General features: G+C 39.0%; 2 protein-coding genes across 3 annotated transcripts in view; both read left to right on the top strand.

Moving 5' to 3' along the window:
* gnas (GNAS complex locus) overlaps positions 1-5,990 on the top strand; it is a 28,303-nt gene extending 22,313 nt beyond the window's left edge. Inside the window, exons 6-12 of the mRNA XM_007577946.2 lie at positions 2,306-2,360; positions 2,682-2,755; positions 2,909-2,967; positions 3,063-3,183; positions 3,665-3,795; positions 4,585-4,652; positions 4,787-5,990. Of these exons, the coding sequence (XP_007578008.1) occupies positions 2,306-2,360; positions 2,682-2,755; positions 2,909-2,967; positions 3,063-3,183; positions 3,665-3,795; positions 4,585-4,652; positions 4,787-4,933 (655 nt within the window). The 3' untranslated portion in view covers positions 4,934-5,990. The remainder of the gene's footprint in view (positions 1-2,305; positions 2,361-2,681; positions 2,756-2,908; positions 2,968-3,062; positions 3,184-3,664; positions 3,796-4,584; positions 4,653-4,786) is intronic.
* A 4,238-nt stretch (positions 5,991-10,228) lies between these two features.
* LOC103156041 (vesicle-associated membrane protein-associated protein B) overlaps positions 10,229-14,113 on the top strand; it is a 9,178-nt gene continuing 5,293 nt past the window's right edge. For both annotated transcript variants that reach the window (XM_007577945.2, XM_007577944.2), the window contains exons 1-4: positions 10,229-10,504; positions 11,930-12,082; positions 13,067-13,170; positions 13,383-13,463. In XM_007577945.2, the coding sequence (XP_007578007.1) occupies positions 10,447-10,504; positions 11,930-12,082; positions 13,067-13,170; positions 13,383-13,463 (396 nt within the window). In that variant the 5' untranslated portion in view covers positions 10,229-10,446. The remainder of the gene's footprint in view (positions 10,505-11,929; positions 12,083-13,066; positions 13,171-13,382; positions 13,464-14,113) is intronic.

The raw sequence follows: 14,113 nt of genomic DNA, 5'->3' as shown, positions 1-14,113 counted from the left end.
ATAAAACATTATTTGAAGTCTTCCACAAATAACTGGGGTCAACCCTTCGGCAGGAAAATGACTCTGAGCACTCAGACGAATACTTTGGATCAAAGCTTGTTTGTGGTATGGTCAAAGTCCAAACCTAATTCCATTTGAAAGTCTGTGGCAAGACTTTGTAAATGTTTGCAGATACGTTTCAGGCCGTTTGACTGAGCATGAGTTATTTCACAAAGTTAGTATAGAAAGAGCCCAAAAGATCCAGTTGGCTAAATACAGAAGAACACAATATTTAGATTTTTTTTTTTTAAGGCAAAATGAGGCACCGACCCCCACTTGTTACCGTAAAATGTATTCTGAAGTTCCCATAGACATCAAAATTCTGCAGTAATTTCGTCTCAAAATCCCATTTAAACACATCGAAGTGACAAAAGACGAGGGTGATGTTTCAGGTCGGCGCCTCTGTTCATTACGTTTCACATTCCTCTGTTTACAGTACGAGAGTCCAGCACTAAGTTGGTCCTGAAACATCGCTAACCTCACTCAGAAATCACAAACATTTACTTCATATCAGCAGCCACGCTGGTGAATTTCCATTTTTGCAGATGTTTTGTCGCTCACGCCGTGGAGGGGGAAGCTTAAGCTCGCATGTAAGAATGTGTCGTCTGCTGACATTTCCTCTTAGCTGTTCAACAGTTTGGATCAGATTTGACCGGTGTGTGTATTTTCCAAAGCCTCTTCCAGAAATGGGAGAGTGGCAGTGAAACGGCAGCAGTTTTTAGAGTTTGGGAGCAAGCGTGGCTGAGACAGAGTCATCTACAGATAAGAGGATGTTTAGAGGAGGAGGAAGTTCATCTTCAGTCTAACTTGTGATGGATTTATATGTTGTCCTCCGTTTAAAAAAGAAAAGACTTGAAGAGCAAGAAAATATCCCTTCTCTCTCATCTCCCCTCACATGTTTCAGATAGTCCAGTCCGGCGTTTTGTTCCCTCCCCCGTCTTTCTCACACGTCCAGCACAAAAACACAAACTGATCCTGATCCCTGCTCTTGTTTTCCTTTTGCTCCTCCTCCATCTTCCGTCTCTTCATTCGTCTGTCTGTCTTTTCTCTGGAGCAGCTCCAGCTGCACAAGATTGGGAGCTGATAGGCTATTAATAGCTCCTGCAGTTGGGTCTCCATGGTTATGGCGCTGCAAGCCCAGGTGGCAGGGAGCTATTTTGGAAATGTGCTCCGTACTGTCAGTCAGACGCCACTACGCTTTCATCCTGCCCCCCTGTCCCCTCCTTCTTGCTGATCCAGATTTGGAAAATAATATATATATATTTTTTTTTTCTTTTGTTGCTTTTAAAATTAGCGTAAAGTTTTGTGGGTTTTTTTGTTGATTATGTATTTTTTCTAATTCCACCAAAATGTCTGTGAAATTAGAACTGCTGTCAGTTTTGTTTGCAGTGCTGTGCAAAACAACTCGAACCCCTTGAGCTTCTCCACATCGTCAAATTACAACCACAAGCTGCTTTGCTTTTTATACGGACAATAAGTGATGGACCAACACAAAGCTGAGCTGTGATGCTTAGCTTCACAAAAAATGCCGAATAGATCCCGTAGAAATATGGAATAGTCTAATTTCTGATTTGTCATGTTCTAGGAATGTCAGGACTTTTATTACCTTAAAGGTTAGTTTGCTAGTTTTTGCATAAGAGAAAACACAAGTCGTCAAAACATGTTTTTTTTTTGTTTGTTTTTTTCCAGCTTATATTTCCAATTTGGTAGAATTATAACGTTAAAAAAGTATTTTCACTTAGTGAAGTGGGAGAAAAAGCTCCAACATGAATTAAATTATAGTGGATTATAAATGTATTTAGAATCAAAATCAACGGTAGTAAATATGCATAGGGGAGCTCTAGTTTTAGTATAAAAGGAACATTAAAGAGTTTAAGAATAAAAAATGCAATAATGAATGAAATAGATATCCAAAATAGCTGACTTAACCTAAGCAACTTGCATTAATGCAACTTTAAAAAAAAAAAAATTTAAAACGCAAACAAAAATCTCAAGAAACCTAGGAGGGTTTAACTTGTATATGTAGTGGAGACATATGCAAATATAATGTGTATTTAAGTTAAGAATCTGAGTTAGGACCTCCAAATTTATTTACAACTAAATAAGGCAGACGTTTCTAAGCCTTTGAGGGAACACCGTCAGGATGCAGCCATTATTTTAAGTTCAACTGGAGCGGTGAGGTTTCTAACCTCATCATTATGTATGTATGTTTGTGCCTTAAAATGAATATAATTTTCCTTACCCTGCTGTCCGTGTTTCCTCCCAGCTTTCTAGACAAGATCGACATTGTGAAACAGAACGACTACACTCCAACAGATCAGGTGGGTTATTAACGCTTTTCTAAATGCTGGTCCATATTTTAGCAACAAAAATGTGGTGTTGCTGCCAAGCAATTCTCATCTGTGTCAGTGAGTTTATACATAAAGCTCCGTTTAAAGCATATATATTTTCAAGTTGAGGATCACCAATTTATTTACAGAAATGTATAATCACACCAGTCCAGTCATATGGGGAGTTGCACTCAATTAAAATGTCAAATTCAACAACATTGCGTCATCTGTAGAGGGAGAACATGAAGCCATTGGCAGCAATACATCCTCTTTCAGTAAAGCCTTTTTTAATGTTTTGCTTTTCTCCCCCAGGATTTGCTTCGATGCAGAGTTTTGACTTCGGGGATCTTCGAAACAAGATTTCAAGTAGACAAAGTCAATTTCCAGTAAGTCAAAGTCACAAGAAGGTCCAGATTTATCTTTCTAGACATTCCTTACTGCATCGTGGAGAACATCAAGATGAAAACACCAGTTTCTGCAGACGAGGGCAGTGTTGCGCATGTTTTGAAGTCTCCATGTGTCTTGTTTGATCTCCGCAGTATGTTTGATGTTGGGGGTCAGAGAGACGAGCGCAGGAAATGGATTCAGTGCTTTAATGGTAAGATATGTTCATTTCTCCTTCCTCTCACCTTACTTTTTTATTTTATAGTGTATGTGTAATTCAGCTTTTTTTTTTTTTTTTTTGGTCCACAGACGTGACGGCCATCATTTTTGTCGTGGCCAGTAGCAGTTACAACATGGTGATCAGAGAGGACAATCAGACCAATCGACTACAGGAGGCCCTCAACCTCTTCAAGAACATCTGGAACAACAGGTGATGGCAACAGAAAGTTCACTTTATCTTTTGCAAAGATAATATTTAGTGAAATATTTTAACTACATATTTGTCTCCTACTTGCTAGATAGGAGAGCCGATTTTTAATTTGGAGGATTCAGGCTGTTCCAACTTTTTTTTTTTTTTTTCCTTTTTACATTTCTTTCTCTAACATATCAGAGCATTTTTGTTGTTGTTGTTGAATTGAATCTAAAAAAAATGCTACAGTACAGGTGGAAATAGTCTTTCTTAGACTAACGAGTCACTCAATGTATGATTAGAAATATTTGACTATGCAGCAGCGCATTTAATGTCTTTCTCAAGATCAATATTCAGGAATGTTGGAGGAAATGTTGGCACACGGTCACCATAAAATGACCTGGGAAAAGCTACAAATTTTCGTCCGGAATAGTTCAGAGTTTTAAAGCGGAGGTTGTGTGGGACTCTCGTCGTAACGCTCGGGTTTGTTTTGTCGTTGCAGGTGGCTGCGGACCATTTCTGTCATTTTGTTCCTAAATAAACAGGACCTGCTCGCAGAGAAAGTACTGGCAGGGAAATCTAAGATCGAGGAATACTTCCCTGAATTTGCTCGCTACACTACACCTGATGACGGTAAGGGGGTCAGAAACAGACGCACACTTTGACTGGCTGCACAATGACACCTGAACAAATAAATATAAAGACCTATGCAAATATAAAATACTTTTGTCTGTCAATATATTTTACCCAAAACTCCTTAGCTGGCATTTTTTTAATATATATATATAAACCCAGTTCAAATTAACTAAAGGAATGCTTTCTTATTGCACTTAAACACTTAAAAAAAGGGCGTGAATGATTGTATTTCTGATATTGTATAGATAAGGCTTAGGTGGTTTAATAAAAAAATCTGCAGAATGTGCCTATTTATTTATCCAATAATTGTCAGAATAACCAATAGATAAGTCGATTCGTAAAATAATCTTTAGTTGCAGCCTGAAAAAAAAATGCAAAAAAGCAAAGAGATATAATTTATCATAACCTGAATATGTGTTAGTTTAGATTTAAATATTATGTATTTTGAATGATGTGTAGTTAAAGTTGGCATAAATGCCAAAACCCTGAGGTAAAATAGTCACGGCAGGATTAGGAATTTGACTCTGGAAAGTATTTTGCATGACAGAAACGGTCGAGAGCCCAGGAGTGTCCCAGTCACTGACCAACGATGCAAATGTTAGTTTTCAAGTTGCCATGTAATTTAAACTTCTGCCATATTGAAACACTTGGAGACGTGTTCGTTGCACATAATGACCACAGTATGTACGACGTGTCAAAAGATGTTCTTCCACCCTGCCGTGCACACTCCTAATCCCCATACGGTGGAAACCTCAGATAATCTGTGTTTTCTCTTTTGTCCGACAGCGACACCAGAACCCGGAGAAGATCCTCGTGTTACAAGAGCAAAGTACTTCATAAGAGATGAGTTCCTAGTAAGTCCTTGTGTTGCGCTTGAACTCGGAGTGATATTTTGAGTTGCTATGTATTTTGAATTTTGAAAATATGAAACGATGCCTTCAAGAAGAGGTCGATGACTTTGTGTCATTTTTCTCGCACCGCCTTACAGAGGATCAGCACAGCGAGCGCGGACGGGAGGCACTACTGCTACCCCCACTTCACCTGCGCCGTCGACACGGAAAACATCCGCAGGGTCTTCAACGACTGTCGAGACATCATCCAGCGGATGCACCTGCGGCAGTACGAGCTGTTGTGATGGGAACGCCAAAAAAAACAAACAAAAAAAAACATCGTCTCCGTTTAAAAACAGGAAAAGAAAAAAAAAAAGACACTTAACACTGGGTCTCTGAACTCCCCTCTTCCACCGATGTGTGTTAGTGCCTGCTGCAAAAAAACGAGGCCAAAGTACACACACATGCAAACACACACACACACACACACCTGTGCGGTAAACACACCATAAACCCAGAGCTTACCCCTGGTGCAACGTCCCCATGTGATGTGGGATTTGATGAAGGGGCTTCAGGGGATGAAAAGAGAAGTAAAATAAAGACTCAAACCTCCAGCTTCAGCCATATTCCGAACTCCTCACCTTTTTTTGTTTTTTGTTTTGTTTTTTTAAGTCAAGTATTGTCCCCTGTCACCCTCCTGAGAGTAACCCAGTCTGGACAGCTTAGAGATTTTGTTACATCTACGTCGACGAAAACCAAGAGAGCTAAAAAAGAAAAAAAAAAAAAAAACTTCTGGAAAGAGAACTGTTGAAATACTGCAAATAGAGAATAAATGTGTCACCAATAGATCAGCAGAACACTGTATCTAACGAAATAAATAAAAAAACTAAATGGAATTATAACAAAAAAAAAATAAACAAAAAAAATAAACATTAAGAAAACACACACACACACACACAAGCACTGTGCTCAGGACTTAACTTGAACCGTGTAACACCAAACCTTCCCGTCGCTCATAGACATCTTTGGGATCCGGCGCATCGGTCCTGCTTTCTGGACAGGAAGGCGGATCCTCCGCTCCGTCCTCAAGCCGCTGGGCTCTGTCGAGGTGCCAACTCCTTCATCCGGAGTGAGATTTTGAGGTTTTAAACAGATCGACTAAAACTGACGCTGACGGGGAGGAGACGGGGAGGAGGGGAAAAGAGGAGCTGTTGGTGAGACGAAGCCGGGCTCAGGGCTCGCTGACTCTTCTTTCGGAGCCGTTTCGCCACCCAACTCTGCCTCGTCGACAGCGGAGCCAAACTGAGGAGAACATGTTGAATTTAAAAGAGAGACAGAGAGAGAGAGACAGACAGAGGGGGGGAAAAAGAGAAACAAAAAAATTGCCAACTTTTGTGGAATCAAAGAGGACGAGGCTGCATCCTCCAAACAGTACAGTACCGTATAAATTAACAAGAACTCTCATCCTGTTTTACTGTCTCCACAGCTGTTTTTGTCTGTGTAGACTTAGTGCCATTGTGCCCTGTGTGCTCATTCTTTATCTGTTTTGCCTACTCTCCATCCTTTTTTGTTTTTGTTTTGCTTCTCACCCCCTCTTTTGCTCTTCACCTCTTCCCATCTGCACCTTCCTCAGTGTTTTTGTTTTAAGTGAAAACTGAAATGTTACAACAACCCAGAACTTTGGAAAAAAGAAGACAGCAAACCCCCCCACACCCTACACCTCCTCCCACCCTGTCTTTTTTTTTTTTTGTATTCATGTGGTTAAACGCCCCGCCCGCCCGCCGCCTCCTGCCATTCCTCTCCCATCATTCCTCCCACTGACCTCTCCTGCTTCTTTGTACGTACGTCTTTGCTTTACTGCTGAACTATTATTCTTGTACAGACTGTAAAATGTATTATTTTGTACAACTTTATTGAAGAAAAAAAAAACAAGAATTAACTTTTAGAAGATCCCTGTGCCTTGATCACGACTGTACGTGTGTAATGAGCTAAAGTGGGTGTCATACTGCGCTGTATAGCTTGGCCAATCCTCCTCCCGACTCCTCACCATCCTCGCTTTTCTCTCCCCCTCTTCTTTCTTTAAAACCGCCCCTTTCTGTGTCGTCCCCATCTTGCTCTCTCTGTCCTCGCTTTTCCTCCTCAGAGACGACAAAAAAACCATGTGTAGCTTTTGTAGTTTTTTTTGTTTTGTTTTGTTCTCCCCTTCCCCTCACCTCTCCTTCCCACCTCCTCCCAACCTCATCCCCCAGTTCTCCCGTTATGATTTAAATGTCTATTTTTGGATCCATATACCCCAAAAAGATAAATATATGAAATGTATATGGGTTTAAAAAAAAAGTATTTTATTAGAATCAAATGAACCTTGACAAATTGTACACTTGATAGTGTGCGTATTGCTATAACTTAAATCCTTTCAACTGAAGTTGTGTTCGGGTTTCTTTTGTTTTTCTTCTATTGCAGAGAACGTTTTTTTTTTCTTTTTCTTTTTTTTTTTTTTCCAAAGAATGCACTGGAGGTGACTGATACCCGTTTCACAATACCTAAATGATAAAAAAGAGAAAAAAATATGACAAAAATAAATCGGTTTAGTTTGTTTTTGCAAAGCAAAGGCAGCCTGTACGTTATTGGTCAATCTGTGCCCTCGTCTTTGTTGAATGTACACGTTAAACCTGATTTCACTTTAAGGACAAACAGCTCTAATAAATAAAATTCTAAGAAATATGGCCTGCAGCTGTAGACGGCTACAGGCCGGTCATTTAACCCAAGAAGCACACGCCACTATTTTCTGCTCTCACCACCTGCATTTGTCGGTTTTGCCGTTATCGCTTCATTTTGATGAGTTGGGAGGGATGTCGTAAATCCGTGCCCGGGGAAGTGAAGTTTCCCGTTGGTTTACCCGAGGTTTCCTCTTCAGATACAGAGTCTGTTTATTTCGGCTGGCATCGATGCAAAGTGCATCTCTGATGGGAGCAAAGCAAGTTGTGGAGCACAGCGCTATCCCCAGTAACTGCGTTCAAAGGTTTCACTGGTGGTTTCCGCAAAGAAAAATTCAATTATTTCAGCAAATCGTCTTGAACCACAGCAGCATGAACCTGTGTAACATATTTCACAATATATTTGAATTTGTTTTATGGGAGAGTGGTGGACAATATTTAGGTGCATCTCAAGAAATTAAAAAAATCAAAGTACATTTATTCCGATATTTTAGTTCAGAAAGTGGAACTTTTATAGATTAATTACACAGAGATACATTTCTGTGTTTTATTTAACTTTCTTTTGATTTGTAGTTTCTGACAGTACTTTCATTTTATGGAAGAATAGACAACTTTCACTCCCGACCCCACTAAGGGGCAAGGGTGTAAAGAAAATGGGTGGATGGATGTATAGACAACTTTCACAAGTCGGGTAAGCAGCAAAAATTTGTCAGAGAATCAGAGTTTTGTAACTAAATTTAATTGTGGAAAGTTAAGTGGAAGGAAAAGGTGTGAAAGAATAAATGTCAGCTGCTGGAGTCTGTAAGTGCTGAAAAGATTCCACTTGGACTGACAGCAATGGCAGGATTGTTGTTCAGTGGTTCAAAGTTGTTGTTTTTTTTCAGCTGAAAATAAACTTTGTGTTTCATCATGACCCCAGAATCGGGATGGAGAAGAAGAGGGAACAAGTTGCTTGATGTGCAATATGAATTTTCCACAGGTTGATTTTATCAAGGTAAAGGTTGGCACAGCTGTCTACCAAGTAGTTTTATAGTGTTTTATGCTTCTCTCTCCTTTTTTTTGGTTAAAAACTGCATTTAGAGTTTTCATTGGTTAAAAGTATAAAATGGGATATGTATACACTATATAACTATCATCTGAGTGTTGATAATCTGACTTCAACTTGTGGAATTTACTGAAATGAGTTCTAATCTGAGAAAAAAAAATTTTTAAGAGATTTTGACAATGAAAAAAGTCAGTTCCTTAAATTTTATCATTTCCAATTAGCTCCAATTTCTTCCAGTACATTTGAGTCATATAGGCAGAGTTACATCCAGTTACATACAGTTGAGTCAAATAAGGTTCATGTTGCGAATTATTCGAATTAGTGTTTCAGATCGATTCGTCCTTACATCTCTTCCTTTTTTTATGCTCAACATCCCTGGTGCATTTAATACTTTTCAAGTTTTGAAAATATAGCTACACAAAGGGAATCTGGGAGTTATATGCGATTTAGAAGTTTGCAATTTAAATTTTTACGGCTGTTTTTGTGAGCCTTCACGTGATGAGGATTTACACAGAAATCTGCGTAATGTCTCAGGAAAGCAGGTGATTAGATGTGATGTTTAAACTTGAAAAGATGTGGATATTAAATCCAGTGACCCTCTTGGCTCCCCATATGACCCTCTTGTCTGCCATATTGCAGCTGGGAAGCTGCGCTGAGATGCAGTTCATCAACACACTGGTCTCAGCGAAATGTAAGGTCCAGGTTTTGTGGAGTTGATCTCAGACATTTGCACTGTGATTTCTACATTTTTATCACGTCAAGTGTCAGCATTGGCAGCTGAGCCCAAAATGATTTGTACTTCATGGCAGAATTAGATTTACAGAGATCTTTTACCACAGGAAAAACAACTATGCAGCCCCTAGTAGCAGTCAAATGACTCACAAGATTAAAAATAAAGAGACCTTCAGAAAACACGCAACATAGTACAGCAATAGAAAGAAACATAAGTTAAGAAGTAACTTTTTTTAAGTCACTGTACATTTAAAAATGTGTGATTGTTCAGGTCAAAAGTTTGCGTTTTGAAAAACCATAAATTTGCGACTTCACGGACCAAGTGAAAGTTCCATTCAGTAAGACTGAAACATGCAAAGTGAGCCAGCTTATTTTAAAGGTTTCACAATTACAGGTAATACAGTAACAATTTAATTTTTACATAAGTATGATAAAATAAGTCTTTAATGCAGAAATGTTATGACATGCCCTACACATTCATAGGGAAGGCAACCACCACAAAAAGGTAAGTCAAAGGTTATATCTGACTGCAGCAATGCTGAGCTCAAATTGTGGCTGGAAAGAAAATGACCTTAATATCCTTTTATTTTATGTTGAGAAAATGCCCTTAAAATGATCCAGTTTTCATTAAAAATAAAAATTAAAAAGAGCTTCTTGGTCATTGGTTGACAAAGCATAATTTCTCCCCACACATGTTACATCTGGAAAACTAAAGACATCTTACATAAAAACAAATCCTTATTTTACCCCACCTGGTTTACTCGCAGCATAGTTTTCGTTGCTCAACCATAATGGATATTTAATGACATATCAAGATTTTATCACCAAATACGGCAATATAATTCCTATAAACAGGATTTAATACTGTAATTATGCAATTCCTGCTGAGGTAGCTATTTTACTTAGAAGTGCAGAAAATGAGGTCAAACAATATATCAAAATTATTGGAAATTCCACCTGTACTAAAACTTGCACCGTTGCGGCTGTCAATATATTATACTGTATTTTATTGTGTTGTTGTGCAGCATTTGTTTCAATAAAGATTTGAATTAAAAAACAGCTGACTTCCTGTTAGCGTAACGCCATGCGACGTCACCACGCTAAGGCTCCTCCTTTCTCTAGTCGCCGCCGCCGCTAGCATAGTTAGCAGTTAGCTTCCAACAGCTGTCGGTGGCACTCAGTCAGCAAGCCTATCAGTCTGAGTGATTGTGCTTCCTTTAGAGGACCGCTGTGTTATCTTCAGGAGCCAGTTGTTTTTCTTTCCTGAGGGTTTTCTGTGGTATTATATTGTTGTCCTCGCCGTCACGATAGACAGAAGTCCTGGGACATGGCCAGACAAGAACAAGTCCTGGTGCTAGAGCCGCAACAGGAACTCAAATTCAGAGGTAACGCTAAGGCGGAGGGCAGGGCCGAAGTTAGGCTGCTAGCTCTAGTCGTTAGCCAGTATCTGTGTCAGCTGTTGGCCCTTTTATTATGTTGTTTTCTCATTGTGTCTTCAAAAGATGGGGGAAATATGTTCTTAGTTGGTGACGGATGAAACAGTTAACCTGTTAGCGTTTATTTGCTCTAACTAGCCGGATAAATTGCTAGCTGTCATTGCAGCGTCAGGACAGGCCGTCCATACCAATACTACAATAATCTTACACGCTTCCATTACCTTACTATTCATTTTCTGATGATGTGAAACACTCACAAGTTAGCTAATGTGTAGCACAGTTCCTTAAACCGGTTTTGTTGTGAACACATGCGCACCAAGAAGCGAATATTCTAGCATTTTCTACAAAGAGTTTGTCATTGCCTAGCCCCATTACCATGCTTATTGCTCAATGACCCAAGCTTGAAAGCCCAGACTGAAAGCTTTATCGTTCACTCTTAATTTCTAAGTAACCCGATTTCCTTCCCTAATTTGCTGCATTTAATCGGGCTTGTTGTGAAATCAGATGCTGCGTGTGTTTTACTAATGATCATTGTTTTCCCAGATGATTGTCGTTGGGCTCTCCTGTTGCTCTGGAAATTGTTGGACTAGCTTCATTGGATCAGTATAATGGAGGGTGGGGGGGAGGTCTCTGATTGATTGCTGCAGATCCTTGAATGCTAAGATGAGCCTAGAGAGGACGCACACGCATACACACACACACACACAGTTAGTGATGCTTTGTCTTAACAGTGAGCAGAAAGCACAGTCAGGTTGTTGGCACCAGATGACCTGAAGTTTTAAACAAGAGTTATGAAGCAGAAGCAGACTTTAAAGGCCAAGAGAAAGCAGAAGGCCTTTGACTCGCTCCGTGTTTTCTGTTGCATTCAATTTCCAACTAAGGGTGGGGCATTAAAAATAAATATTAAAGATGCTGCTGTTTTGGCTTCATTAAAGTCTGATTTTGTTGGGGGGTGGGGGGTTTTCCTACACTTAAACCGGGAACAAAGTTGTTTTACTAGATCCTTCTCATCTGTGTGTCAAACTGTGTTTCCATGTCTTACTTACTGCATCACATTACATTCTATTGAATGCATTTATAGACTGAAAATGCTGGAGTTTTCTGTGTTGATATATGGATAGAGAAAAATCTAATTTCTCATAATGTACTCACTGGTTTCCTTTTCTAGCAAATTGATCGGTCTCTTTGAGAAAGAATAGCTATAAGTTAATGGACATTCAAATGCTATCCTCTTCATAACATCTGAAGAAGATGTCTTACATTAAGTTTTTCACAATAGTGAAAATCCAACTTTTACATTTCAACGACTTTCATAACAAACACACAAGTCCTCAAGTCACCAAGTTTTTTTTTTTTTTTCTATCCCCCCTGCAGGCCCATTTACAGATGTTGTCACCGCCACGCTGAAGCTCACTAATCCCACAGACAGGAATGTCTGTTTCAAAGTTAAGACAACCGCACCTCGCAGATACTGTGTGCGTCCGAACAGCGGCATCATCGACGCTGGAACCTCCATAAATGTTTCTGGTTTGTAAACATATTTGGTTGAATTTTTTCATTTGTGTGGAAGAATTGTCCCAACGGCTCATACTAATAAGATTTAACGTTCTGAATGGAGTTCTAACCTGATTTGGAGCGCGAAATTTGCTATCTAAAGAAACATTTGATTCTGCTGGGAGAACAAAATGTTGTATTCATTGATTATTTCATCCTAAAAATATCTATATTAGTTCTGCCTAACGTGCAAAGGTACAAGAATTGGCACAATACAACTTTTACGTTGAAGTCTTGAAATGATGCATCCTTTTTTTTTAAGCAACCTTTTATTACATAAAATGGCAGAATTCACCAGGAAGTATAAAAGTCTTAAACCATTTTTCTTTTAATATTTTTTTATGGTCTTCAGAAGTATGGTTTCAGGTTTTCTGAATGTGTTTCAAAGCTGTTGCTGTTTTTACTGTGATTGCTTTTTCCCTCAGCTTCATCTCATCACTTTAGAAGTTATACTGTTTGTGCTCGTTTTAAGCAGCTTAACTCAAACTTATGAATTATTCAGACATAAAGCCTCCTAAACCTAATGGATAAACCAGGGTTATAGTATCTATGTGTAATATATAAGAAGGAAACAATTTTAAATGTATTTTGTAGATGCCTTCTTGCTGGCCTCTTCTTGCAAAGATGCAGTTTCCTCCAAAGTCTTTAGCTCTATAAAAGGCTAGACCACTTTAACACAAGATCAACAAAATGATTACAAATGGCTAAAAAACAGAAAGTACAAGTTAGGTTTTTTCATTGTTTTTAGAGCTTTCATTTGTGATTGTTCTCTTGTTTTTCTTTTTTTTTTTTATTATAAGCCCATGTTTCCAGTGTCCTCAACTTGTCCTCTTCCTGTTAGATTTAGGGTCTGTTGTTATGATTTTCAAAATGTTTCCTTATAAAGAATCTATATATTTCCAAGTTGCAGAATATGAGCAGTATTGATTGTATTTCATCGTCTCCTCTGCTCCACAGTCATGCTGCAGCCGTTTGAGTACGACCCCAACGAGAAGAGTAAGCATAAATTCATGGTGCAGTCCATTCTGGCTCCCAGAGACATGACCGACATGGAAGGAGTTGTGAGTATTAAGCTTTCAGTTGATTCACGAACCTAAAGATGGGTTTAAACGTGGCTCTGTCTCTTTCACTCTGTGCATTCATCTGAAAAAAAAAATGTGCAGAAATGTAGTTCTGTTGATGTTATCTAGAGTTGAGGACAACAGTTTAGCTGCTGCAGCATCAAAGACGTCTGACTGAACAACAAGTGAATCCTGTTTGTTTGTGTTTGCAGTGGAAAGAGGCCAAACCTGAGGAGCTGATGGATTCAAAGTTAAGATGTACGTTTGAGATGCCTCTAGAAAATGACAAAACTGTAAGTATGAGTTACAGGTTTTTTTTTGTTTGTTTTTTTTTCCCCACATTCATATATTTTTGCTCGCCACTGCATACATTTTGGTCAAATACAGATAAGTGTCATTTTTTGTCATTCACACGATCCTGAGAGAAACGGATGTTTCTCTAATGACTTCAACAATAAATGTCACATGTTGGTGAAATAGATTTTTGTCATGTTTTGATTATCGTTCCAGTGTCCCGAGTCATTCATTACATGATGTTTGTATTAGGGGTTGCACCAGTTAGTCGACTATTTGATTCTTTTCTCTGCAATGACTTTTTTCTGGGCCAGTCGACTAGTCGCTATCACGTGACAAAACAGATTTTTCCAAGGAAATGAAAGAAGGTGAACTAGGCGAGTTTATCAGAAATCTCAAATTGTATAAAAATGTAAATAATTTACCAAAGAGAAACTGAAAATGTCAGCATAGGTTACCGCAGTAGGGGCGTTGCGTGGCGCAGTAGTTACCGCATATAGAGACTTGAGACCGCGGTAGTCTGGAGTCCGACTCCCATCCTCGGTTCGGTGGGCCCATACCTCTCTCTGCTCTCTCTGACCCCTTATGGTCAGATTGCTGTCAAATAAACTAGTGCCGGAAAAATCCTAAAAAAAAAAAAAAAAAAAAA

This window comes from Poecilia formosa, unplaced genomic scaffold (genome assembly GCF_000485575.1).
Source record: "Poecilia formosa unplaced genomic scaffold, Poecilia_formosa-5.1.2 Scaffold461, whole genome shotgun sequence".
NCBI classification, from domain to species: Eukaryota; Metazoa; Chordata; class Actinopteri; order Cyprinodontiformes; family Poeciliidae; genus Poecilia; species Poecilia formosa.
This window is presented reverse-complemented; position numbering and strand designations above follow the sequence as displayed.